General features: G+C 34.4%; 7 protein-coding genes and 1 long non-coding RNA gene across 18 annotated transcripts in view; 6 read left to right on the plus strand and 2 right to left on the minus strand.

Moving 5' to 3' along the window:
* LOC116845905 (mannosyl-oligosaccharide alpha-1,2-mannosidase IA-like) overlaps positions 1 to 23,328 on the plus strand; it is a 245,816-nt gene that overhangs the window by 113,158 nt on the left and 109,330 nt on the right. The gene's annotated exons all lie outside the window — the stretch shown is intronic.
* Positions 1 to 23,328, minus strand: part of LOC116845914 — a 174,806-nt gene that overhangs the window by 32,043 nt on the left and 119,435 nt on the right. The window lies entirely within an intron of this gene.
* On the plus strand, positions 13 to 5,871 carry LOC116845929. The gene is made up of 8 exons (XM_032819182.1): positions 13 to 171; positions 278 to 397; positions 549 to 675; positions 770 to 1,031; positions 1,112 to 1,228; positions 3,551 to 3,641; positions 3,723 to 3,865; positions 4,145 to 5,871. Exons 1-8 carry the CDS (start codon positions 28 to 30, stop codon positions 4,293 to 4,295), a joined length of 1,155 nt encoding a protein of 384 aa, XP_032675073.1. The 5' UTR covers positions 13 to 27; the 3' UTR covers positions 4,296 to 5,871.
* Positions 6,090 to 9,259, plus strand: LOC116845910. Its single transcript, XM_032819150.1, has 5 exons — positions 6,090 to 6,449; positions 7,899 to 8,061; positions 8,220 to 8,336; positions 8,567 to 8,657; positions 8,755 to 9,259. The coding sequence occupies exons 1-5, from the start codon at positions 6,344 to 6,346 to the stop codon at positions 8,902 to 8,904; spliced, it is 627 nt and encodes a 208-aa protein (XP_032675041.1). The 5' UTR covers positions 6,090 to 6,343; the 3' UTR covers positions 8,905 to 9,259.
* Positions 9,368 to 14,512, plus strand: LOC116845931. Its single transcript, XM_032819184.1, has 7 exons — positions 9,368 to 11,846; positions 11,993 to 12,335; positions 12,471 to 12,732; positions 12,846 to 12,962; positions 13,114 to 13,204; positions 13,301 to 13,446; positions 13,887 to 14,512. Exons 1-7 carry the CDS (start codon positions 11,709 to 11,711, stop codon positions 14,065 to 14,067), a joined length of 1,278 nt encoding a protein of 425 aa, XP_032675075.1. The 5' UTR covers positions 9,368 to 11,708; the 3' UTR covers positions 14,068 to 14,512.
* Positions 20,436 to 21,780, plus strand: LOC116845919. Its single transcript, XM_032819173.1, has 2 exons — positions 20,436 to 20,679; positions 21,495 to 21,780. The coding sequence occupies exons 1-2, from the start codon at positions 20,574 to 20,576 to the stop codon at positions 21,758 to 21,760; spliced, it is 372 nt and encodes a 123-aa protein (XP_032675064.1). The 5' UTR covers positions 20,436 to 20,573; the 3' UTR covers positions 21,761 to 21,780.
* Positions 21,557 to 23,328, minus strand: part of LOC116845939 — a 4,331-nt gene continuing 2,559 nt past the window's right edge. Inside the window, exons 2-3 of one of the 2 annotated variants that reach the window (XR_004378365.1) lie at positions 21,968 to 22,221; positions 21,557 to 21,695 (exon numbers count right to left, since the gene is read on the minus strand). This is a non-coding gene — a long non-coding RNA (uncharacterized LOC116845939). Of the gene's footprint in view, positions 21,699 to 21,967; positions 22,222 to 23,328 lie in introns of both variants that reach the window. The other variant, XR_004378366.1, reaches the window with a different exon arrangement.
* On the plus strand, positions 22,178 to 23,261 carry LOC116845923. Its single transcript, XM_032819177.1, has 3 exons — positions 22,178 to 22,699; positions 22,872 to 23,004; positions 23,079 to 23,261. The coding sequence occupies exons 1-3, from the start codon at positions 22,557 to 22,559 to the stop codon at positions 23,127 to 23,129; spliced, it is 327 nt and encodes a 108-aa protein (XP_032675068.1). The 5' UTR covers positions 22,178 to 22,556; the 3' UTR covers positions 23,130 to 23,261.

A 23,328-nucleotide genomic window follows, 5' to 3' on the forward strand; every position in this document is an offset into this window, starting at 1 on the left:
GCAGTCGTATTTTTGCCAGAGCTCGAGATGGAGTTCAGCGAAGAACGATACTATAAAATCAACAAGATTCTTCTCAGCAACCTCGGACTCTGGCCACATCGAAGGACGAGATGCGCGCGAGTTAAACCGATACTCATTCACGCTACATTCATCTACTATATATTTGTTCAGGTACTTCGAGACCGTCTTCGTCCGATACGAACAATATTCGTCGTGCGAAATAACATTGAACAGATACACGATACTCGAAACGATTCGATAAAATTACTATTTACAGCTATGCACACTGATCAGCTCGGAATGCAATATGAACCTGCTTCTTAAGGTGCTCTCGAGCATTTTTCCCACTATCATCTACACATTAAAGTACAGTACTTATTACGTTAAAGCCACGAAAGTAAGTCACGTTTTTACGTTGATTTCTCCTTCATTCTATCCACGATAATGGAGAGATTCTTTACACTCACGATCGCATTTACCGACGGAGGAAACGAAGAAATGTCGCGAGCATATTTAGTTTAGCTTAATGGTTAATCTTACGTACGCAGATCCAGCTACTGATGGAGGTAGTGCGAAAAGATTGGAAGGAATTTCGACGACAAAACGACAAGAGAGAAATTGAGATATTGCACAAATATGCTCGTACGATACATACTTACACGATCGTTTTTATACGTAAGACAAAGAGAGATGTGTAGAGTTGCTTTAACGTTTATAATCGTTGTCGCGCGGGAGAAAATTATTCAAGAGATTACTCGACGTTTTACAGTAGCAGTTTTTATCGGCAATTCTGCCTTTGAATTTCTGGAAGCCTTTCCCATTATATTCGATTGGCTTATGCCACTTAACGAATCCCGACCACGCCGTGTGACCGTGTTAGTCGAATACTTCATCGATTCTGAAAGGTACTTTCCTCTTATACTGCTGCACGAGTTCATAGCTGTCCTACTAGGATCTTTTACTGTTGTGTCTACTGGAACGATAACTCTGATCTATATGGAGCACGCTTGTGCGATGCTGAAAATCGTCAGGTGAGAAAATCACCCGCGATCGAATCGTTGGTTTAATTAATTGTACAACTAATTGTATGACTAAGAAAAAAGGTTCGTAGTTTCCGTATAGAACACGCGTTAGAAAAAAGTGTCCTGCAATACTCCGTCGCGCAGACCGAACGAATAATATACTGCAAGATAATTCGCGCCGTGGATTTGCATCGGAGAGCCATCAAGTATGTATCACGTTTTTATTAAATTAGCAATGTATTAACTTAGCTTCAAATAGAGTACATGAGATACAAGCAAATATTAAATAATATAATAATAATTAAGATTAAGATCTTAAAAAAGCTGATAAAAAAATTATGAAGGAAAAACTATATTGTTTATCCATAAAAATTTCAATTTGGACTTTGTACGAAAAGAAAGTTAAACGAAAATAAAAACAAACGGATATAAACAAAATCGCCGCCCGAGGAGCATTATTAGACATAAAAATCAACACTTGCAAGATTTACGTTAGATTACGTTCTCTAAGACTGGTAATCATAGTTGTAAATTATTTAAGATTTTCAATCGAGAACTATATTTATTTAATTGAGAATTACAAATTCGTATTCATTATTCGGCTATTTAGATCAATATATTTTTTGAAAAATATAGTAACAACATGTACAAGTTAAAGAATAATCGAAGATTCACGAAGATATAATTGTCAAATAATAAAAGACTATGAATACCGGTTTAAATTTCGATTTAAAGTTCTCTTTATTTCTGATACGTTTGTCAAACGTCTACTAAGAACGAAAATCTCTTGTATGATAAATAATTACCTTGACATACCTTGAAATATACATGTCTACGTCTCGACGTCCTGCGTCCTGGCACCCAGCATCCTATTCCTAGCTGCTTCAGGCACTCACTGACACCGACACTCGCGTAGATACAATTCGATCGGAGAAACGTGTGTTAACTAACATAATGTTGACGAGAGTCCGATTAAATAGTTTCCCGAAATATTTCGGTCACTCACGCGAATTGCATCTAACGTTATTCGCGCTCCGCGCCGCGATGGGCTCATCGCTCGCCGGCTCAAGATATATCGACTCGGAACTCACGGAAAATACACGCATGAAGTTACCGAAACAATGAACAAAAGGGGAATAGTAAATAACGCACCGATACACAGAGAGAACGATTTGATTGAATTTAAATAAATGTTTCTTTGGAATAGTCCAAACGAATTTTTCGATTAATAAAAAAAATTTTGTTTGAAGCAACAGAAATATTTATTTGCAGCTTAGTTCCAAAGTAATATTTTTGTTGTGTCAAATAATTCGTTTGGACTATTCCAAAGAAACATTTATTTGAATCAATAAATTGTTTTCTCTGTGTACATATACATCGCGTGTGTACGTCACTTGTCGGCTCGAGACGTACTGACGATTACGGAAAATATACACACAAGGCTACCAAAACAATGGACAAATAGTACTGCGTCATCAACCGACGAAATGTTTTTACCACTCAAAGGCAATAACAAACAATGCATCGATACACGCGCTCCGCGTCGCGCACATTAACGGTCACGGAACGCGGCGCGCGAAATTTTCAAAACAATAGGGAGCATCCCTTCCAAGCGAGTCAAATCCCTCCCCCCCTCTACCAATCGCCAATTAATGACACGTATATCTGGTGACCGGGAAATCAACGTTCAAAATATTCCGATTCTTTAAAAAATATTATTAAATTATAAAATTATTAATCTCTATCAAACTAATTATAAATCATTACTAATTATTAATCAATTAGGACGGTTGCACTTGTGTATACAGTGAAAGTATTTTGTTCGTAGCATTTGACTATCGTCGTCAAAACATTAGTTAACACCGCGTTTCCGATTGATTCTTACTTGCGTGTAGCGCCATTGAGTGTCTGACCACGGCGATGACCAGAAATTGACTCCAGGACGCAGGAAAATCGGCGGCGAGACGTACAACTCGTTCTTTCTAACCTGTGAATGCTCGAATTTTATCTACATTTTTAACGCTAATAAAAAATAACAGATATTATGGAAAAAGAAAATTTAACGTTTAGTTTATATATTTCGTTATTAATTTTTATTGTAAGTCATATTTAATATTTGCTTATAACAATAGCGTTTTTGTAACTGAGTAAATTACACTCTACTGAATAATACACACCCTCTCTTTGCTGCCTGAAATTAAAAATAAATATTAAATACAAGAGATAATGTATCGGATATATGAAATAATTTTGAAATCTTTTTTTAAGCCTCAACAAACAGCAATAAATAATTATTTGTAGCGTCGACAGATCATACACGTATAATGTTATATCTCGAAGTTTTCGAAATGTTGATCGTACAAATTTTACGAAATTTACATGATTATTATGTAAAATGTAAAATTAAAATTTTGACTTTGGATTAAAGGTTATATATGTAAAATACAGAAAGATTACATGAACGTAAAATCATCTGTCTTCATCTAACATTAATATAACAAGATTTTTCGCATTTCCCTTTTTTAAAGATTCTTCGATTTAATTCTGTCAAATTTTTCCACGTCATATTGTATCATGATTATTGTTGGTGTTGCTTCCATAAGTCTTAATTTATGTCGCGTAAGTATATAAGATAATGCATGAAAGTTTGGATACACGCAACGCGTCAAATTAAAATCATATTGAACGATAACGTTGCAGCTACTTCAACTGGCCGACATAAAGGACTTAGCAGATTTATTCACAATTATCACGCTCTTGCTCATTCACTTTGTTTACATGTTTATAGCGAATTACGTGGGACAAATAATAACTGACCACAGCGAAGATATTTTTAATACTACGTGAGTACATCACAAAATTGCTATCGTAATTCTATTTATGCGGAAAATTTCAGGAAGTAATAGAAATTTTAAGAGAATTATATCTCGAAAAGAGGGGGGGGGGACACAAAAATAAAAATATAAATCTCGAAACGGTTACGCATGTAGGAATATTGATATCATAATCACTGATGTTGCGCTATTATATTCTTAGAATACTTTATACAAGCAAAATTAACAGATGTGAGATTATTCGCGTTACATTCGCGGAATAAATATTGATTAAAAAAAAATATCTAGATGCAACATTTTGTGGTATACCGCTCCGTTACAGTCGCAAAAGATGCTACTGTTTCTAATGCATAGAACGATAAAACTAGTGAAGCCAGTTGTCGGCAAGATGTTTGTGGCATCATTGGAAGGCTTCGCCACGGTAATGTACACACATTAAAGAGAAACAATGCTTATAAATTGCTCAAAATTAAAAATTTATCGCAAACGATTAAATTTTCATTGAAAGCTCAGCTTTCGCAATAAATTTGCATAATTCACGATTTACGCGCCATTGTATCTATTGTTATCCTGACTATTATTGATATTATTTCAGCTGTCCACCAAGTCGCTATCTTACTTCACGGTAATTTATTCTCTGCAATAACGATAAGACACATCGCGCTGGCATTTATTTACAGTCACTGTACGAGAAGAGATTCGCATGCTAGTAGTGAGACATCAAAGAAAGATTCTCGTATATATCAAATTGTCAGATGCACTATCGTTTATTAACATTAATCGCCCATTATAGTTTCATGCAAATAAAACCGGAATATACCGGAAAGACGTCTGTATAACACGTCACGCATATACATAGTGAGAGAAAACTATCTCGATCTGAAGACAGTCATCAAGATACCTCACATCTTCCGTTGAAAGTGTCTTCGCTCTTTCGAGACAAACAATTCGAGTCGACGAAGGAACGAGGTGAACTGCACTCGCGCAAAAGTGCACCAAACTGCGCAAGTCCGAAATACGAGAATTGCAAAATGCATTTTTATTTTATTCGCCCACAGTCAACTTCACAACTCGCAATTAGATGGATCGGGGGAAACAACGTGCGTAACACTAACTAGAGAACGCGTAACTGTGTAAAATTATGTGTATAATTAAACCAAAGATATTCCCAATTGGTCCTACAAATTTAATATTCGACGTTGAATATTTTATTATTCTCACTACATATTGCACACAAACATACGAATCTAACAATGCATTGGGAAGACTATGATGCCACTTTCAATATATATATATATATATATAAAATGATAAATTATTCTTCTCCGTTTCTTCTATCTCACTATTTTTTACGATTAATCGACGAAAGATATAACATACACGTCATTTTGTATAGCAACGACGAGACTAATAAATCACATTAATCGCTAGTCGAACGACAAACTTTATTTTACTCTACCAAAGCTAAACTTATATTTGTTAATTACTTTCGTATGACTGATGCGTCTAGATGCGTTTAAAGAATGCACGACATGACGCATCTCTGCCTGATGAATCCACTCTGCCAGTGCCGAGGATAAAAGTCCGAAATACTGACACGCTGCACGACTAGCTGCGTAAAAACTGTTGCCCATGCGCGTAGAAATAAACATAGCAAAATATATCCTCGCAGGAGATATCGTTCAATGTGAATTAGGAAGGGGAAGTATTCCTCACATCCCGTGAGAAAAGCGTAATTGCATCGCCATTTTTTTCATTATGTCGCGCATAGATAATGGATACTATTGAATCGTTTGATATCAAGGGATAAGATTTCGTCCCCTCGCGTAATTCTCAAAATTGGCTAAATTATGGTCATTATTTAACTATTTCCCGGTAATGTCTTTTCGCGAAATTTCCCCATGAAAAGTGCTTGAAGTATCGCAAAGGTAATATTTAATGAGGGCTATAGGTGGTAGTAAAGCGACGTTTTTTCTCCGAGACACTTGTTCTTTTCATTCACTCATAGATTCTCGTGTAAGATGTTAGCGGTGGAGGATCATTACTACAAGCTCAACCGCATTTTGTTAAAGGTGCTCGGTATATGGCCCTATCAGAAGTCGAAGTGGAAGTATGTTGAAATGGTAATAATAACAATTTTATATATCTCAGCGATATTCGTGCAGGTATTTATGTCCTCTTTTTTTATTCTTCGTCCCTTTTTACCTCTTCACGCGAAAGAATGTTTCTGATATTTAACATGTTGATGTAATAATCATAATAATTACCATAATCATGTTTTTAGTTAGCGGTATTAATCACTAATGACTGCACTTTCGAATTGCTCATAAATGTGCTTTCCTTCGCTTTGCCATCGGTCTTCACTTTCAGCTTATACTACGTCTATAATTTTAACACCAATCTGGTAAGTCGATCACGTACTTTCTTACTTTTTTTCTTTTTCAATCTGATGCGGAATAATCGTTCAGTCGATAGTACAAAACAATCATGGAGCATATATATTACGACTGGAAATCTTTCAAGAGTAAAGTGGAATTGGATATACTGGACGATTACGCTTGTACAGCGAAACTGCTTACGAAGATATTTACGTGTAAGCAACGATTGTGTATTTTTTGTGTTTAAGTCGCGACGTGTATTAAAAGAATAAAAATTGCACACAGTAAAAGAAGTACATTTGTAATATAATTGTCGCATTGATTAAAGCCGCTTTAATAATAAATTGTCTATTAATGGCATTCTGAGTCGCGATTGAATCAAATAATTTCATATATGTAATTGATATCCTAATTTTTATGTTGCGCTGCAACACATAAACTGTACCCTATATATTATTTTTATTCTTAATGTAGTAATACATATATCTATCAATATAATATTATTTTAGTAATTATGTAGTATAGGGGATGCAGCTCGAATTACCTTGACTTTGATGTATGTTGTAGAAGTCACCCTTTTGAGTATCTTTAAAAAAGTTTTAACCGTCGCTCGTTGTTTATTAAAAAGTTATTAACAATTGTTTATTAAAAAGTTATTAACGAAAAAAAGTTTCATTAATACCATGTAGATTTGCACTGCATAAATTAATGTGCATATACGAATACGCACAGTACACGCACATGCGCGGGGGAGACTCCGCACCTCCCGCCGCTCCTCCCGCCGCTCCTCCCGCCGCACAAAAAAACTAATCCTAACCTAACCTAACCTATCTATTGAAATATGTTAATAACTGTACACGTATATACGTAACCCAATCTTTATATTTTTATGTATAATTTATCAATGGAAAATAATATAAGAATACAAATGCAAGTACTGCTTACGATATTTTTTGCATTTAGTATAAATTGAAATGTCTCAAACAATACCTGCATTTATATTCTTATGTTGTTTTCTATTGACAAATTATGTATAAACATATAAGATTGGGTTGCGTATACAGTATACGTGTACAGTTTATCATATTTCAATAGATTATCTTCTTTTTAACTTTTGGCTTGGAAAATTAACTTCTTTGGCCAAATAGATAGATTATGGTTAACGTTAGTTTTTTGGGGAGGACTTTAAAAAGGACTTTTTTAAAAGTCTCTACCTTCCCCCGCGCATATACGTGTACTGTTTGTTATATTTGCTTACTTTTTAATATACAAATAAAACTACATCATATTTAAAAAATTTCTTTTGTTCATAACTTTTTCATCAGCAACCAATCAGCAACAATTAAAACTTTTCAACAGTTACTTAATAAGATGTCCTTAAAACATTAAGACCGAGGTCATCGGAGATAATTCCCTTATACTATATAATTACTAATTACTAAATATTTCTTTTATTACCAATTTTTTAATAAACAACGAGCGACGGTTAAAATCTTTTGAAGATTATTCAAAAGGATGACCACTAAAACATATGTCAAGATCAAGGTCATTCGAGTTGCATTCCCTATATTGTATAATTATCTTATTTTGTTATTTTAATATCTATTTTAATAATGTTATTGTGTTTAAATAATACATAAGTATCTCTGCCTGTTTTTTTTCAGTTTCTACCTTCATTATGATATCAGATATTATATTAGTTCACATCATGCCATTATTTCTCGATGTTATTCTACCTCTGAACGAAAGCCGTTCACTACATCTGTATATAAAAGTGGAATACTTTGTCAATCAGTCCAAATATATGCCTTTTCTCGTGGTGCACATGTCAGTTTTCCTATGTATATGGTTGTTAACGGCACTAGCTGTTGCATCGACGTTGTACAGTTATGGTTTACATGCTTGTGGCATGTTTAAGTTAATCAAGTGAGAATTAGAAGCGATTAGGTGTAAGATAATCGTATAATATCGATATGCATTTACAGTTATCGAATGAAAGTGACGATGGATAAAGACGTATTACGGATTCCTAACCCAGAACAGGAACGTATAATTTTGAAGAGATTGGTTTGCACAATCGATCTTCATCGAAGAAATCTTCTGTTCGTTCATACATAGTATCTGAAAAATCAGTGACTTTTTTTCTCTACTACTAATTCGTCTACAAACCTCCAAATGATCTTTTGTTGCGAGAATATTAAACTTGAAGTCATTATTTGTCGAAATTCATGCTCCTCAGCATTGTTTTCGAAATTATGTGTAATAGCGATGATTTTAGATCGATAGAATTTCAAGTGCAGTATTTAACGTGAGACTATTTTCACTGTTACAGATTTTGCAATATATTAATGAATCGATTAGAAAGAGTGTATTTCGTACTTATTATACCCTCTGTGGCATCTCTGAGTATTTGTATGTTCCGAGTGAGTGAATTTTTATACATTACACTATGTATATTTTTTCGAAGAATGTAACATATATGATCAATTTTGTAAAAAATATATTTACACAACACCGCAGTTTATGCAGGCGATAATGGCGCGTGATAGCATAATGGAAATAAGTATATCGTTCGGCCTCTTTTTAATTCAAATCTTATTCATATTTTTTGGCAACCATTGCGGCCAACAAATAACAAACAATAATGCTGAGATCTTTGATACAGTGTAAGTATTCACCTTCCAAAGTCTAATGAGAATTTTTCACAGTCATTTTTCTCGTAGATAAACTTTAATTCGCATACTATTACTTCTAATACTTGGTAGTATTAATATTTGGTGGTATTAATTTCTATTCTATGTTTTTGGTATTAATTTGTATTCTATGTTATTTAAATACATCTGTATTTTATAGTACGTACAGAACAATTTTATTAAATTCGCGCGTCTAACGAAAATATAAAGTTTCAAAATTTCAAAGGCACTCACAAACACGAACACCTTTTGTTCCGTGTACTTGCAGATATAATCTACAGTGGTACGTAGTTTCTCGGAATATACAAAAATTCGTGTTGTTTCTGTTGCAAAAGGGTAACAAAGACTTTCATTTATCGCTCGGGGGCATGTTTGATGCCTCGTACGAGAACTTTACAAAGGTACTGAGAAATGTGTCGTTACTACAGTGATTACTATAATGATAGGAATACCTTACATTCGATGTACATAAAAAATCTGTACTGTACATAAAAAATCTTGTGTTCCAGCTAATAACTATGGCTATGTCGTATTTCACAGTGATCTGTAGTATCTAATAAAGGCGTAAGCTATGGTGAAGGTATTAGGTATTCCTAATCGATATTCTCAACTTATATTCGATAATAAATATTTCTATTATCCCTATTACATATTACATATGGCACATACACACAGATATTGTAATGAAACTAACAGTACAAGTCGAGGGGACTTGATATATATATTTCACTTTTTTGATAAATAAATTATTCTCCTGCATTCCTCCTCACTTTTCTTCTCAGTTATTCGACGAAGGATTTGTGAAATGTTGTTTTGTATGGTAACGACGAGACTAATAAATAAATTGCTAATCACTAATAATAAACATTAATTGCTAATCGAACGAGAGAATTCATTTTGTTTTACCAAATTTAAACTCACGCTTGTTAGCACTTTCTTGCGACGACTGATGTGTCGAACAAAAAATGTGCGACGCACTTCTGCCTGATGTATCTGCCACGCTAATGCAAAGAGTTTAAAGTACTAACATACAGCACGACTGACGCTTGCGCGTGAAAATCGAGATGGCAAAATACTGGTAGATATAAAGCTAACTAGAAGTAATACGCGTTATATTATCACAAATAATAATATCTAATAAGAAGGCGAGAGAGAATGTATTGGAGCTGGAACTTGGGTAGCTCACTGGTAAGAGCAGTCAAAATTGCTATCATAATTCCGTTTATACGTAGAATTTCAGCGAGTAATAGAAATTTTAAGGGCATCATATCTCGTAAAGGGAAACACGCAAAGATAAAAATATAAATCTCGACACGGTTACGCGCGCGCCCAAGTAGGAATATTGATATCATAATCGCTGATGTTGCGCTATTATATGTATATAATCTTAGAAAACTTTATACAAGCAAAATTAGAAGATGTGAAATTATTCGTGTTACATTCGCGCAGTAAATATTGATTAAAAAGAAATATCTAGATGTGCAACGTTTTGTGGGATACCGCTACGCTACAATTGCAAAAGATGCTACTATTTCTAATGCATAGAAACCAGTTGTTGGCAAAATGTTTGTAGCATTATTGCAAGGCTTCGCCACGGTAATGTACACAACACACATTAACGAGAAACAGTGCGCTTATAAATTGCTCAAGTTTGAAAATTTATCGCAGACGATTAAATTTCCACTGAAAGCTCAGCTTTCGCATAAATTTGCATAATTCACGATTTACGTGCCATTATATCTATTATTATCCTGACTATTATCTTGTCGATATTATTTCAGCTGTCCACTACGTCGCTATCTTACTTCACAGTAATTTATTCTCTGCAATAGCGATAAGGCACATTGCGCTGGCATTTATTTACAATCACTGTACGAGAGGAGATTCGCGCACTGGTAGTGAAACATCAGAGAAAGATTTTCGTAGATATGAAATTGTCAGATATATTATTGCGTTTATTAACATTAATTGCTTATTAACGCGTGCGTGCGTTTGTACTTCAAACTTTAATGTAAAAAATATAATTATCCGCAGCTCAAATACAGCTTTGTCGAACATTTTACCAGTGACTTCTTGGGAAAGCCGCATGAATAGCTTGGTAGAAGATTGCCGTAGAAAAGCGCCCATTAATTTTGAAGGTAATAAACGACTCACTCGCACGCACATTGTATTTTCTATGCAGTGCTAAACCGCACCTTTCACTCTATAAGCCGAATTATCTCTCTGCGATCTTTTAAATCGTTGGGAAAAATACTTGATATATATACATTTTTTTATCAATACTCAGCAGTTTCATGCAAATTAAATGTATGCCAGAGAGACGTCTGTATAACACGTTACGGATATATGTAGTGAAAGAAAACTATCTCGATCTGGAGACGGTTAGCGAGATACCTCACGACTTCCGTCGAACGTGTCTTCGCTCTTTCAAGACAAACAGTTCGACGAAGAAACGACATGAACTGCGCTCGCGCAAAGATGCGCCAAGCTGCGCAAGTCCGAAATACGAGAATTGTAAGATGCATTTTCATCTAATTCGCCCGCAATCAACTTCACGACTCGCAATTAGATCGATCGGTGGAAACGATACGAGTAATTGTGTAAAATTACGAAATTACAGTCGCCGGCCATGAAAAATTCGTGAAAATAAAAAAAGAAGAAAAATAGAAAAAATGTCAATTTGGGACGTTTAATAATAATGAATTGATTCCGCGTGCTGCGTGAGAGAGCATCGATGCGATTACCACTCCGTCCGCAGAATTGTTTCATCCGCGGTAAAGAATGGTCTTCACTGGCGAACAATATTACAACATTAATCGAATCATGTTGACGACAATCGGCTTGTGGCCGTATCAGAAACAGAGTATTTTACACACAGTGTTTTTTTTCAGTGTGTTCATCTCCTTCATATTATTTCAGGTACGTCTCGATCTATTTTCTATTCGTTTCGTTCACTCTCTTACAACCCCTCTCATCGTGCACTACTCATGGCTGATACACTCTGACATTCATTTTCGGATCGCCACAAATTCGATACGTTGTTATCGCTCGTTTGTCCGTTGTAGCTTACGGTATTTTTAACGGCAAAGCACGATTTTGGATTTATTACGAACATGCTTTCGAATATTTTCCCCTCCATCGGATATTTCTTATTTTACAATTGTTATTACTTCAATATTAAGAAGGTGAGTAAAATTCGTGGTTTCATTTGCACGATATTCTCGCACAATGCGAGAATTTCATACTTTCGTGAGCGAAGGGGATTTACAAAGCAGGGATTCTTCGAATGGCAGGTAAAGCAACTGTTGGAACAAATCGAGGCAGATTGGAATACGGTCGACGATAGCGAACTGAAAATATTACAGAAATATGCCATCAAGTCTCGTCTAATTTCGCTGATTTTGGTCTGTAAGTCAGTTATATAAACTTCGAACTTCACGATTTTTTTCTCTTTGAAGACACATTCCTTCGAGTCGCGAATCTCTGACTTGGTCAGAAAACAGAAATGGCGTGTTATCTAATATATATTTTTTTCCATACAAGCTATGGTAATCTTCGGTATGAGTCTCTTAATAATTATCGAAATGCTGCCGATTATTCTCGACGTTGTCGTGCCGATGAATGAATCCAGACCGCGCAAGATCAAGGTTATGTTCGAGATGTTTCTCGACCAACAGCAATATTTTTACATCTATCTGATACACGAGATCGTGGTAGTAATGGCCTCATTTTCAACGGTAGTCGCCATCGGCACTTTGTTATTTGCGATCCTGAGACATTGTTGCGCCACTTACAAAATTGCTAGGTAGGTGCGCCCGACCGCGCAAGCCTCGCTAACAACAAAATAATTCACCTTGAACTATTGCATTAAGTACGAGTAACTATCGACTGTTTTGACTACGAGCGGATCGTTTGCAGTACCTTGATCGGGAGCCTAGTAACCAAGCACACGCTTGAGATTCCTTCTAAGCAGAGAACGCGCGAGATGTGCCGGAGAATCACTCGTGCCGTTTGTTTGCACAGAAAAACTATACAGTCAGTTCTCATGTAACTTATTTTTCACGTTTTGCACTTTGTACTTTCGTATAATGCATACATCGAATTTGATGTAAAAAGTACCCTTTCACGCTCGCCTTAGATATAAAACCGTTTTTCTTTTCTCTGATTTTTTCCTGTTATCCCGAAGGTTCATTAAATTCTTATTAAATATCGTGAATAAGTGGTTTTTCGTTATAATGGGGATCGCTGTGTTGTCTCTGAGTTGCAATCTTCTTCGAGTATGTAACGTGCTATACGTAATACGTTTAATGCCATTCATATGTCTTTCTGCGCTTACTAACATAATATTGACATGATATACTCTCATATTGTAGTTTCTTACTGCAGTGATAGTGTTAAAGGAATTATCCGAAGCAATAATATGCGGCGGAATGGTGTTTGCCCATTTTGTAATTTTGTTTTTAGCTAATTTTATTGGGCAAACAATTATAGATCATAGCACGGAAATGTTTATGAACACGTAAGTACTTTATAAAGACGTACGTACTGAGAAAAAATGTAATACTTTTAAATATAATCATATATAGAAGTAATTACTATAAATTATGGTCAAGAAAAGCATTTATTTATTAAATTCCACTATAATTTCAATAATAATAACTTTATATGCATACCATTACAATTTCCGTGTTAGAAGAATCGAAAAATATGATTGGGGGCAAAAATAACTATTATTTATCAACCATTTTTTCTCTCTCAATGTACGAATAGATGGAATAATAGGAACAAACTGATATTTTTCTATTTGATCTTTTCCTTTTGTTGTTATTTTTTTTTAATACTTGCAATCTCATTCACACAACTGCAATAAGCGAAACGAGTATTTTATATAATATTTGAAGAGACATTTATGAAACTAAAAAAGTAAAACACGATCGTTTATTTTCGTAATTTTTTTAGATATAATACGGCATGGTACCTAGCTCCGCTACCGATACAGAAGTTGCTGTTATTTGTCATGCAAAATACTCTAAAAACTAACACGCTAATGATTGGTGGGATTTTCATAGCGTCTTTGGAAGGATTTTCTACGGTAATAAACGTAAAATACATAAACAACGTAACCAAATTAGTTTCTTAAAAGAAGTCTAATTTATCTTTTTCTTTCCTTACGCAAAATATCGATTTGCTTTACTCAACGCGTATCAAAAAAATAACAATATTGACACTGACACGATATAAAGATTAAAATATGTTTTTAGCTCATAACTACGTCAATATCATACTTTACGGTTCTTTACAATATTAATTAACAGTCAAGCGATGAAAAAAATACCAATTGCTTCAGAAAGGTTTACATAAAGATAATACGGAATGGAGTTTTTCAAGTATGTAATTGTGTTCGTTTAAGCACATGATTTACGAAAACTTGTACAAACATTTCGTAAATGATTGCGTCATAAAATTTACACGTATCATTCACAATATTAATATAGCAAAAATAACTTTGATATTTAGCGTTTGACCGTAATGAACAAAATTACATGTGAAATAAAAAATTATTCAATCTATTTACCACTAATTAATTGGAAACAATGAAAATTCACTAAATATATATTATAATGAATTACCTGCTTCATCTTAGTTTCTTTCCTTGTTTCATTTCTTTTCTTTCACTATAATATTTTGAATATCCCCATATTTATCTCATTAATTTCTTATTATTGCGCATTTTCAGCTAATGTAACACTAATATCGGAAACATTTTCTGTCTTAATAAATTTTCTATTTGACTATTGCAAAAGATGAATACTATGGTTATTGTTTTTTGTATGAATATCTTGTGACAGTCTCCAACGCATATTGCCTATCAAAAATTACGTTAGGCGAAGCTAACGTTTCATTCTTCTCACGTGAGCGCTATGTATGTACTTTGATGATTTATACTTCCCTGCAAACTGCAAGTCTGTACGTACTGTCTGTCAATTCAAAATGAAACGTATCCTCCGCTGGTTCAAGATAGACTGATATGTTACGGATCGTGTAAAAATGCAGACTGCACTTGCGTCTACGTAAATTGCAGAGGGAAAGGGTGTACACCCTCCAATGCTCTGGCAATTTATTTAATTTTCGGAAAATTCTCTTGATGCGGCACAAATAGTCGTCTAAATAGATCGATAGGACTATATCGTCTTCCGTCTCACTGCGAAATTGTGGAAAATTATAGCGTTCGTTCCACCATAGTTTGCAAAAAAATAGATATTCAGTTCGATATAAAGTCAGTCGTACACGACAAATTACATGACAAAACCGCTTCATCAGTCGTGTAAGATGGTCTTCACTGGTGAACGTTATTACAACATTTATCGAATTAACGTTAATCGGCTTGTGACCGTTTCGCGAATGCAAACGATCTCTTACTTCGCCATGTACTTTTTTTTCATAATTTTTCAGGTATCTCTTGATCTATTTGTTTTACGCACTTCATACGCACTATTCATACGATCTATTTGTTTTACGCACTTATACTTCAGCTTTTAACGCCAAATGAGATATATGTACACATATACTTGCACTGTCAACATTACGTTAAACTCTTGTTAACGGGATATATAATGACAATTTATAAACCAATGCTTATTATCAAGTATCTCTCGTACTTTTTACTCACTATTGGTTGCACTATAAATTACAACTCTTTTTATTTCAACGCTAAAGCGGTGAGTACACTCCCGAAAACTACTGTATCTTACATGAAGTTTTTATTTAAAATCTGAACCGGCAACGAATGACGTATCAATGATTTCACACGATTCTTCGTTTGCAATCCCTTCATGCCGTAACATAATTAAACGATATCTATAAGTTATGTATATACTTCTCGATGTTTTTCGGTCATGTAGCATATATGTTCGCAAATATGTAGCATATTTTTCCGGACAAGCAGTTACTGATCACAACAAAGAGATGTCGAAAGTGACGGAAGTAATACACGAATTCTATCGTGAATTGGAACGCATCGAATTGCGTCAATGTATTATTATTGCTAAAATACTTTTAGATACAACACATTATAGTACGTAGCGCCGCTATCAATTCAAAAATTGCTATTGTTTATAGAATCCGTGACAGACCAAAAACTGATAGTTGGTAATATCTTTGTCGCGTCCTTAGAGGGATTCTCTAAGATAATAATCATTTTTCCCCGTTAACAGAAGATATCGCTTAATCATGAATATGTTCCTCTTACAAAGAAGCATATTTGCTTTTTAGCTTATCACCTCGTCGATCTTGTACTTTATATGTTGTACCGTGATGTACACCGTAGTAATGGAGTATTAAAGAAAGTTCAGTCATTCATAAATGGTATAGAAGCGAACGCTTAATCACATGCGGAAACAGTCGTGCCGACTGAAACAAGTAATTAAAGCTCGTTAGATACGTAACTGGCCACATAACACATCGGCGGTCGCAATCAACAAGTGTAGTCGACATACACCATCTACTTCTGTTACGCACATCGTTTCGCCGCATTCAATTATATGAACTACGTAAGCAACGTTTATATAAAACGCTTGTCAATTATGTTACCTGTTATTATATCGAGTTCTTTTACACTGTCATTAAAATGAGTAGAATACGAGTAGGATATCGCAGCGAAATAGACATATTTCGTATCTATACTATACTTTGATATAATACGTTCAGTGCAACACGATGCAAGCATATATAAATCTACAAAAAGATTTAAAAGATAAAAAATTCGATTAGTAACAATATTAGGTTGTCTATAGAGAACAAGTGACCATATCAAATTAATTCGTTTTTATTCATTTCTTCAATATTTCATTCAATATCAAATATTGGTTATGTCAAGCAATGTATTGCAATTTTGCAACGTGAATATTGCACATAGAAGAAAATAATGAATGCATCGAGTTTCGTGCTGTTTGATAAGGGAAATCAATTTTTTTCCCCGTACCTTCTGCCTTATCTTTCGCATTTCCTCGACGAAGCATGTGTACATTGTTCTTATAGCAATGATAAGAGTAATAAAATGCACCAATCGAATAAAATTACTTAACGTTAATTGCAAATGGCTTTTAATAAAAACTTTAATAAAAATTTTAATAAAAATTCCTTTTATTTAATCAATTGCGAATCCACATTTGTTACATATTTTCCTGCAGCGACTAATGTATCCGAGTCAGAGAGTAAACAAAAACGGTTCGTTGATGTATTGAGCACGACGATTCAAAAGATTGAGTGAGAAATATTTTTGCTAGGAACGTCACGCGCGCGATGTGAATTTAAAAAAGACACCGCACCCACTTTGCGGAAGCTGTAATTATGTCAATTAGCACAACTGTTGATTTCCCTTTATCGCGCACAGGTGGTCGAGGTATAAATGCTCTAATCGATCGATATTACGAGGCGTGCTCTTGGTCGCTTCTCACGTGACCGAGGAAAATGAGCTAAATTACGATCGTTATTTAGTAATTTCCGAGTAATGTTCCCTCATGAGCTTTTTTCCGCGAGAAATCGCGGGGATATAATATTAAATGAGAACCATGAGGGTGGTGATAAAGCGTCGTTGCATCTCCCTTTCATTCGACAGTCACGTTGACTCTCGTGGAGGATGTCAATCGAGGATCATGACTCAGTCGTATTCTGCTCAAGTTACTCGGCCTGTGGCCGTATCGGAAATCAAAGTGGATATATATCCAAATAGTATCAGTGACGATTATATACCTGTCGGGGATATTCGTACAGACATTCTCCTCCGTTTTAGCATCCGTACGCGGGAAAATGTATCAAGCGTACCACGTCTTGTCAGTAAAATAATAATGTTTTTAGTTAGCAGCATTTATCACGCACGACTGCATTATGGACTTGCTGATCAATGTGCTTTCCTTTGTTTTCCCATCTATTGTCTCGTTGTTTATATCTATTATTGTTGTACTATACTTATTTCGTTGTACTATATCTATTATTTATCTTTCTAAACTATCTAATCATTAATAACTCGGTAAGGAAATCATGGAGTATATGTATCACGAATGGAAATTTTTTAAGAACAGAATCGAATTTTGTATATTGAATGATTACGCCTCTACAGCAAAACTGTTGATGAAGATATTTATATGTAAACACTGATTATAGATTTACATGTTACAGCCACGGACGTACGCTTTAAAGTAATAAAAATTACACACAATAAATGAATTACACCCATGACATAATTGTGGCAAAAACAAAACATGGTCATATTTATTTAATAGTAACTCGCATATCAATAACACTCTTAATAATGAATCAAATTGAACAAATCAGATTGAATCAAATAATAATAATTGATATACAAATTTTTTATCTATTAAATTTTCTTTTCATTACACTAATTTTTAATATTACGCAAGTTGTATCATAATTTCTCTTTTATTATTAAAACCATGCGATGCAAATTATATATGTATAATTTTATGATATATCTTTACTAATTCTGATGTAATATAAATAACGGATGGGTCTTTCCCCGCATTTTTCTGTTCTTTTACTTGTTGGGATGTTAGAGATTATATTGTCTAACGATGTACCATTTTTCTCAACGCTATACAGCCTCGGAACGAGAACCGCGCGCCAAATCTGCACGTAGACGTGGAATACTTTCTCAATCCATACGAATGTATTTACTTGCTCATGGTGCACTGAACAATTTTTATCACTATAAGATTATTAACAACAATAGCTGTTGGAACTGCGATTTGTAATTACATCTTACACGCTTGCGTTTTCATTCACATCAGCATTATATTCTACGGTAACCACATCGGCCAACAAGTAACAACCAATAATGCTGAGATCTTTAACATAGTGTGAGTATTCGATTTCCGAACTCTCGTGGGAATTGTTTAATTTTTCTTGTGTGTAATAAATTATTGTTCGTACATGCTCCGATGTTATTAATTTCTGCCACCGAACGCTGTTTTTGCAAGTTTCAAAATTTTTAGAAGCGCAGAAATACGAACATTTCGCTTCTATATATTTGCAAGTGCAAATTGCAGTAGTATATAGTTCCCCAGAATATACAAAAATTGATGTTGTTTCTATTGCAAAAGGGTAACAAAAACTTTTATGTATTAGTCGATGGCATATACAACGCCTCGTACGAAGGCTTTACAACGATATTGGGAATATGTTATTACTAATTACTAAATCAAATTCAATGTATATAAATCCATCATATGTTCTAACTTTCACAATCTTGGCGATATCGTATTTCACCGTAATCTATGCTGCCCAATAATGGCTTAAATAAAAAATATTTCTAATCGATTTTATAAATTTAACATTCAACGTTGAATATTTGTATTATCTTCACTACATATTGCACATAGATGTATGAACAATTGTAATAAGATATATCTAACAATTGTAATAAGATATATCTAACAATTCATCGGGAGAACTTGATGTCTTTTTCAATATGTATATAAGATGATAAATTATTCTTCTCCGTTCCTTCTATCTCACTATTTTTTACGATTAATCGACGAGATATTTGATGTACACGTCGTTTTGTATAGCAACAACGAGACTAGTAAATTACATGAATTGCTAGTCGAACGACAAACTTTATTTTACGCTATTAAATCTAAACTCACGTTTGTTAACTACTTTTCTACCACTGATACGTCTAGATGCGTTCAAAGAATACACGACGCATCTCTGGCTGATGAATCCACTCCGCCAATGTCGAAGGTAAAAGCACGAGATACTAACATCATACTACACGACTATCTGCGTAAAACTGCCGCTCATGCGCGTAAAAATACGCATGGTAAAATATATTCTCACATAGAGCATCGTTCGATATAAATTAAGAAGGAGGAATATCGTACTGTGAAGAAACTGTAATTGCATCAATTGGCGTTGCCGTTTTTTTCACTTCATCGCGCGTAAGTGGACACTTGAATCGTTCGATATCAAGAGACTCGCTTGCCCTTCATGTAATCCTTAAAATTAGTTAAATTAAGACCGTTATTAAGCTATTTCGCGGTAATATCTTCTCGCAAAATTTCCCCATGGAAAATGCATAAAGTATCGCAGAGGTAATATTTAATGAGGACTATAGATGGTGGTAAAGCATCGTTTTTCTCGAGGCGCTTCTGTCTTTCACTAGCTCGTGGACTCTCGTGGAGGATGTTATCGATAGAGGATCATTACTACAAGCTTAATCGCATCTTTCTAAAGATACTCGGCCTATGGCCCTATTGGAACTCGAAGTGGAAATTTGTCCAAGTTGCAACAATGACATTTATATTCCTCTCGGGATTATTTGTGCAGGTATTTGCATTCTTTCCGATTCTTCAACTATTTCAACGTTCTCACGCGAAAGGATGTGTGTCTAATGTGTTACGTGTTTCCGGTGTAACAATAATCGTTTTAGTTAGCGGTATTTGTCACTCGTGACTGCAAAATGGAATTGGTTATCAATGTGTTGTCATTTACTTTTGCGACTTTTTTTACGACGGCTGTGTACTATATTTATTATTTCTACTCCGATGAGGTAAGTCGATCACGTATTTTCCTACTTTTTTTCCATACGAGTCAGTGTTATCGTTCACTCGATAGTTCAAGGCAATTATGGAGCACATGTATGACGACTGGAAATCTTTTAAGAGTAAAACGGAATTAGACATACTGGGCGATTACGCCTCTACAGCGAAACTGCTAACGGAGGTATTTACGCGTAAGTGATTACGTGCAAGTATTGTGAATTTATTTGTGTTTCAGTCTCGCAGGGAATTCTTTTTAAAACGATAAGAGTTGCACACGGTAAAGGAATCATACTTGTATAATTGTCATACGACGATTATGACAGACGATTGGGAACTTCTTTAACACCCAAAGTACAAAGTAGCGCGTAGCTGAACGCACCATATGGCCGATGTTCATCTGATCGCATTCATTTTGAGCAAATATATGTACCCACAAGCATAGCAAATGTCGTCAAATATATGTGCCAGCGAGTCATAGCAATGATTTTCATTGATCAAATATATACGCCCACAATATTCTAAATGCTAATAATAACTCGCGTATTATACGAGTACGACATTCTTAATGAATCGCAATTAAATACCAAATAAATATATATATGCGGAGAAGACAGAAGCATTGAATTAACATAACAACGAGGCAACTTAAATCATTTTGGTAGAAGAAAACAGAATTTCTAGTCTTTATGAAACAAATTTTGTTCTTAAAGACTAGAAATTCTGTTTTTTCAACCAAAACCAAATATTTAGTTGTGTCATCGTCACGTTAATTCTACCAATTATTTTTTCTTTGTACACATAATTGATATTCTAATTTTGTAATGTTACACTGAACAAACTGTATTCCATAACTGTATTCCTTTTTCTCTATTAATGAAGCAAAAAATAATAAGAATTACATTAATATAATATTATATTTGTATATGGGGTATTTACTTTAATATAATGTATATTTTAATATTAATATAATGTATAACTAATCAGTCTATTCGTCCGCATTTTTCAGTTTTTGCCCTCGTTGGTTTGATAATGACTATATGGGCACCCACTGCACCATTGCTTCTCGACGTCGTTTTGCCTTTGAACGAGAGCCGTGAGCGAAAAATATATATTGAAGTAGAATATTTCGTCGATCCGTCCGAATATTTTGGTCCGTTGGCATTGCACGTAACAATTTGCCTCTGTTCAGGAATACTTACGACAGTGGCTACTGGAACAATGTTTTACGGTTACGCTTTACATGCTTGCGGCGTGTTTAAAATAGTCAAGTGAGAATTAGAAGCGATTAGGTGCCAAATAATCGTATAATATCGATGTATATTTACAGCTATCGAATGGAGATGATAATAAATAAGGATATATTACGCTTCCCCAATTCGGAGCAAGAACATATAATTCTCAAGAGACTGGTTAACGTGGTCAACCTTCATCAAAGAAATCTACTGTTCGTTTATATGTAACGTTGGAAAAGTCGAATACCTTTCTTCTTTATTATTAATTCGTTCGTCTACAAATCACAAGGCGTCCTTTGCTACGAGAATGTTTAACTCGAAGTCATTATTTGTCAAAATTTACTGTTGCCTTTCAGCATTATGTTTGGAATTAAATGCAGTATTACAGTGATATCAACTCGAAAAATTCCAAGTACAGTCAGATGATTAAAGTTGCAATATTATCTCGATAAGTTCCGCAATGCATTCCATATCCAATAGGAAAATGTTTTCTGAAAGTTGCTAAAAAAGAAAATTTTTCTGTTAAATATGCGTTTGGAAATTCATTAAGGGAAAATACGCAACATTTAATCATCTGACTGTAGAATATATAACGTTAAATTATTTTCGCTATTGCAGATTCTGCGATACTTTAGTGCTTCAATTTGAAAAACTGTTTCTCATAGGAATAGTAATTAGTGTGGCATCTCTGAGTATCTCTATGTTCCGTGTGAGTGACGTTTTACATATATATTTCCTTTTCGGTTATATATATTTTTTTTCACTTTATATTTTCGAAGAAACGTTGAAAGAACGCGTAACCGACCTTACAAAAATAGCATATAATATCGCAGCTGATGCAGGCGTTAATTGCATATAATAATATAATGGAAATATATATATCGTTCGTTCTCGTTTTCGTTCAAATCTGCATTATATTCTACGGCAACCACATCGGCCAACAAGTGACAAACAATAACGCTGAGATCTTTGATACAGTGTGAGTATTTGACTTCCAAACTCTCGTGGGAATTGTCTAATTTTTCATGCGTGTAATAAATTGTTATTCGTACATGTTACGATGTTATTAATTTCTGCCACCGAACGCTGTTTTTGCAAGTTTCAAAATTTCGAGAAGCGCACACGAACATTTCGCCTATATATATTTGCAGGTACAAACTACAGTGGTACGTGGTTTCCCAGAATATACAAAAATTGATGTTGTTTCTATTACAAAAGGGTAACAAAACCTTCTATCTGTCAATCGGTAGTATATACAACGCCTCGTACGAGGGCTTTACAACGGTATTGGGAATGTGCTGTTACTAATTACTACATCAAATTCAATGTGCTACACGTAAATCCATCATATGTTCTAGCTTGCAACCTCGGCGATATCGTACTTCACCGTAATCTATGCTGTCCAGTAATGGAGTAAACCAAAGATATTCTCAATCGATCCTACAAATTTAGCATTCGACGTTGAATATTATTCTCACTACATATTGCACACAGACAAATCTAACAATGAATTTAACAATGCATTGAGGAAGGACTTTGATGACACATTTAATATATATATATATATATATATATATATATATATATATATATATATATATATATATA

This window comes from Odontomachus brunneus, unplaced genomic scaffold (genome assembly GCF_010583005.1).
Source record: "Odontomachus brunneus isolate Ranch 3 - 2012 unplaced genomic scaffold, Obru_v1 Obru_scaffold_059, whole genome shotgun sequence".
NCBI lineage: Eukaryota > Metazoa > Arthropoda > Insecta > Hymenoptera > Formicidae > Odontomachus > Odontomachus brunneus.

Bases quoted from the DNA above. Each gene is read 5' to 3' on its own strand.
- LOC116845910 (XM_032819150.1), top strand. From the start codon at position 6,344: ATGGAGCATATATATTACGACTGGAAATCTTTCAAGAGTAAAGTGGAA. The intron at 8,337-8,566 runs GTTCGTTCATAC...TCACTGTTACAG, and splicing joins CTTCATCGAAGAAATCTTCT to ATTTTGCAATATATTAATGA. The intron at 8,658-8,754 runs GTGAGTGAATTT...ACAACACCGCAG, and splicing joins TGAGTATTTGTATGTTCCGA to TTTATGCAGGCGATAATGGC.
- LOC116845929 (XM_032819182.1), top strand. From the start codon at position 28: ATGGAGTTCAGCGAAGAACGATACTATAAAATCAACAAGATTCTTCTC. The intron at 172-277 runs GTACTTCGAGAC...TACTATTTACAG, and splicing joins TCTACTATATATTTGTTCAG to CTATGCACACTGATCAGCTC. The intron at 676-769 runs GTAAGACAAAGA...GACGTTTTACAG, and splicing joins TTACACGATCGTTTTTATAC to TAGCAGTTTTTATCGGCAAT.
- LOC116845919 (XM_032819173.1), top strand. From the start codon at position 20,574: ATGGAGCACATGTATGACGACTGGAAATCTTTTAAGAGTAAAACGGAA. The intron at 20,680-21,494 runs GTAAGTGATTAC...CGCATTTTTCAG, and splicing joins GCTAACGGAGGTATTTACGC to TTTTTGCCCTCGTTGGTTTG.
- LOC116845931 (XM_032819184.1), top strand. From the start codon at position 11,709: ATGGTCTTCACTGGCGAACAATATTACAACATTAATCGAATCATGTTG. The intron at 11,847-11,992 runs GTACGTCTCGAT...TGTCCGTTGTAG, and splicing joins TCTCCTTCATATTATTTCAG to CTTACGGTATTTTTAACGGC. The intron at 13,205-13,300 runs GTATGTAACGTG...CTCATATTGTAG, and splicing joins TGAGTTGCAATCTTCTTCGA to TTTCTTACTGCAGTGATAGT.
- LOC116845923 (XM_032819177.1), top strand. From the start codon at position 22,557: ATGCAGGCGTTAATTGCATATAATAATATAATGGAAATATATATATCG. The intron at 22,700-22,871 runs GTGAGTATTTGA...ATATATTTGCAG, and splicing joins GCTGAGATCTTTGATACAGT to GTACAAACTACAGTGGTACG. The intron at 23,005-23,078 runs GTATTGGGAATG...CATATGTTCTAG, and splicing joins CGTACGAGGGCTTTACAACG to CTTGCAACCTCGGCGATATC.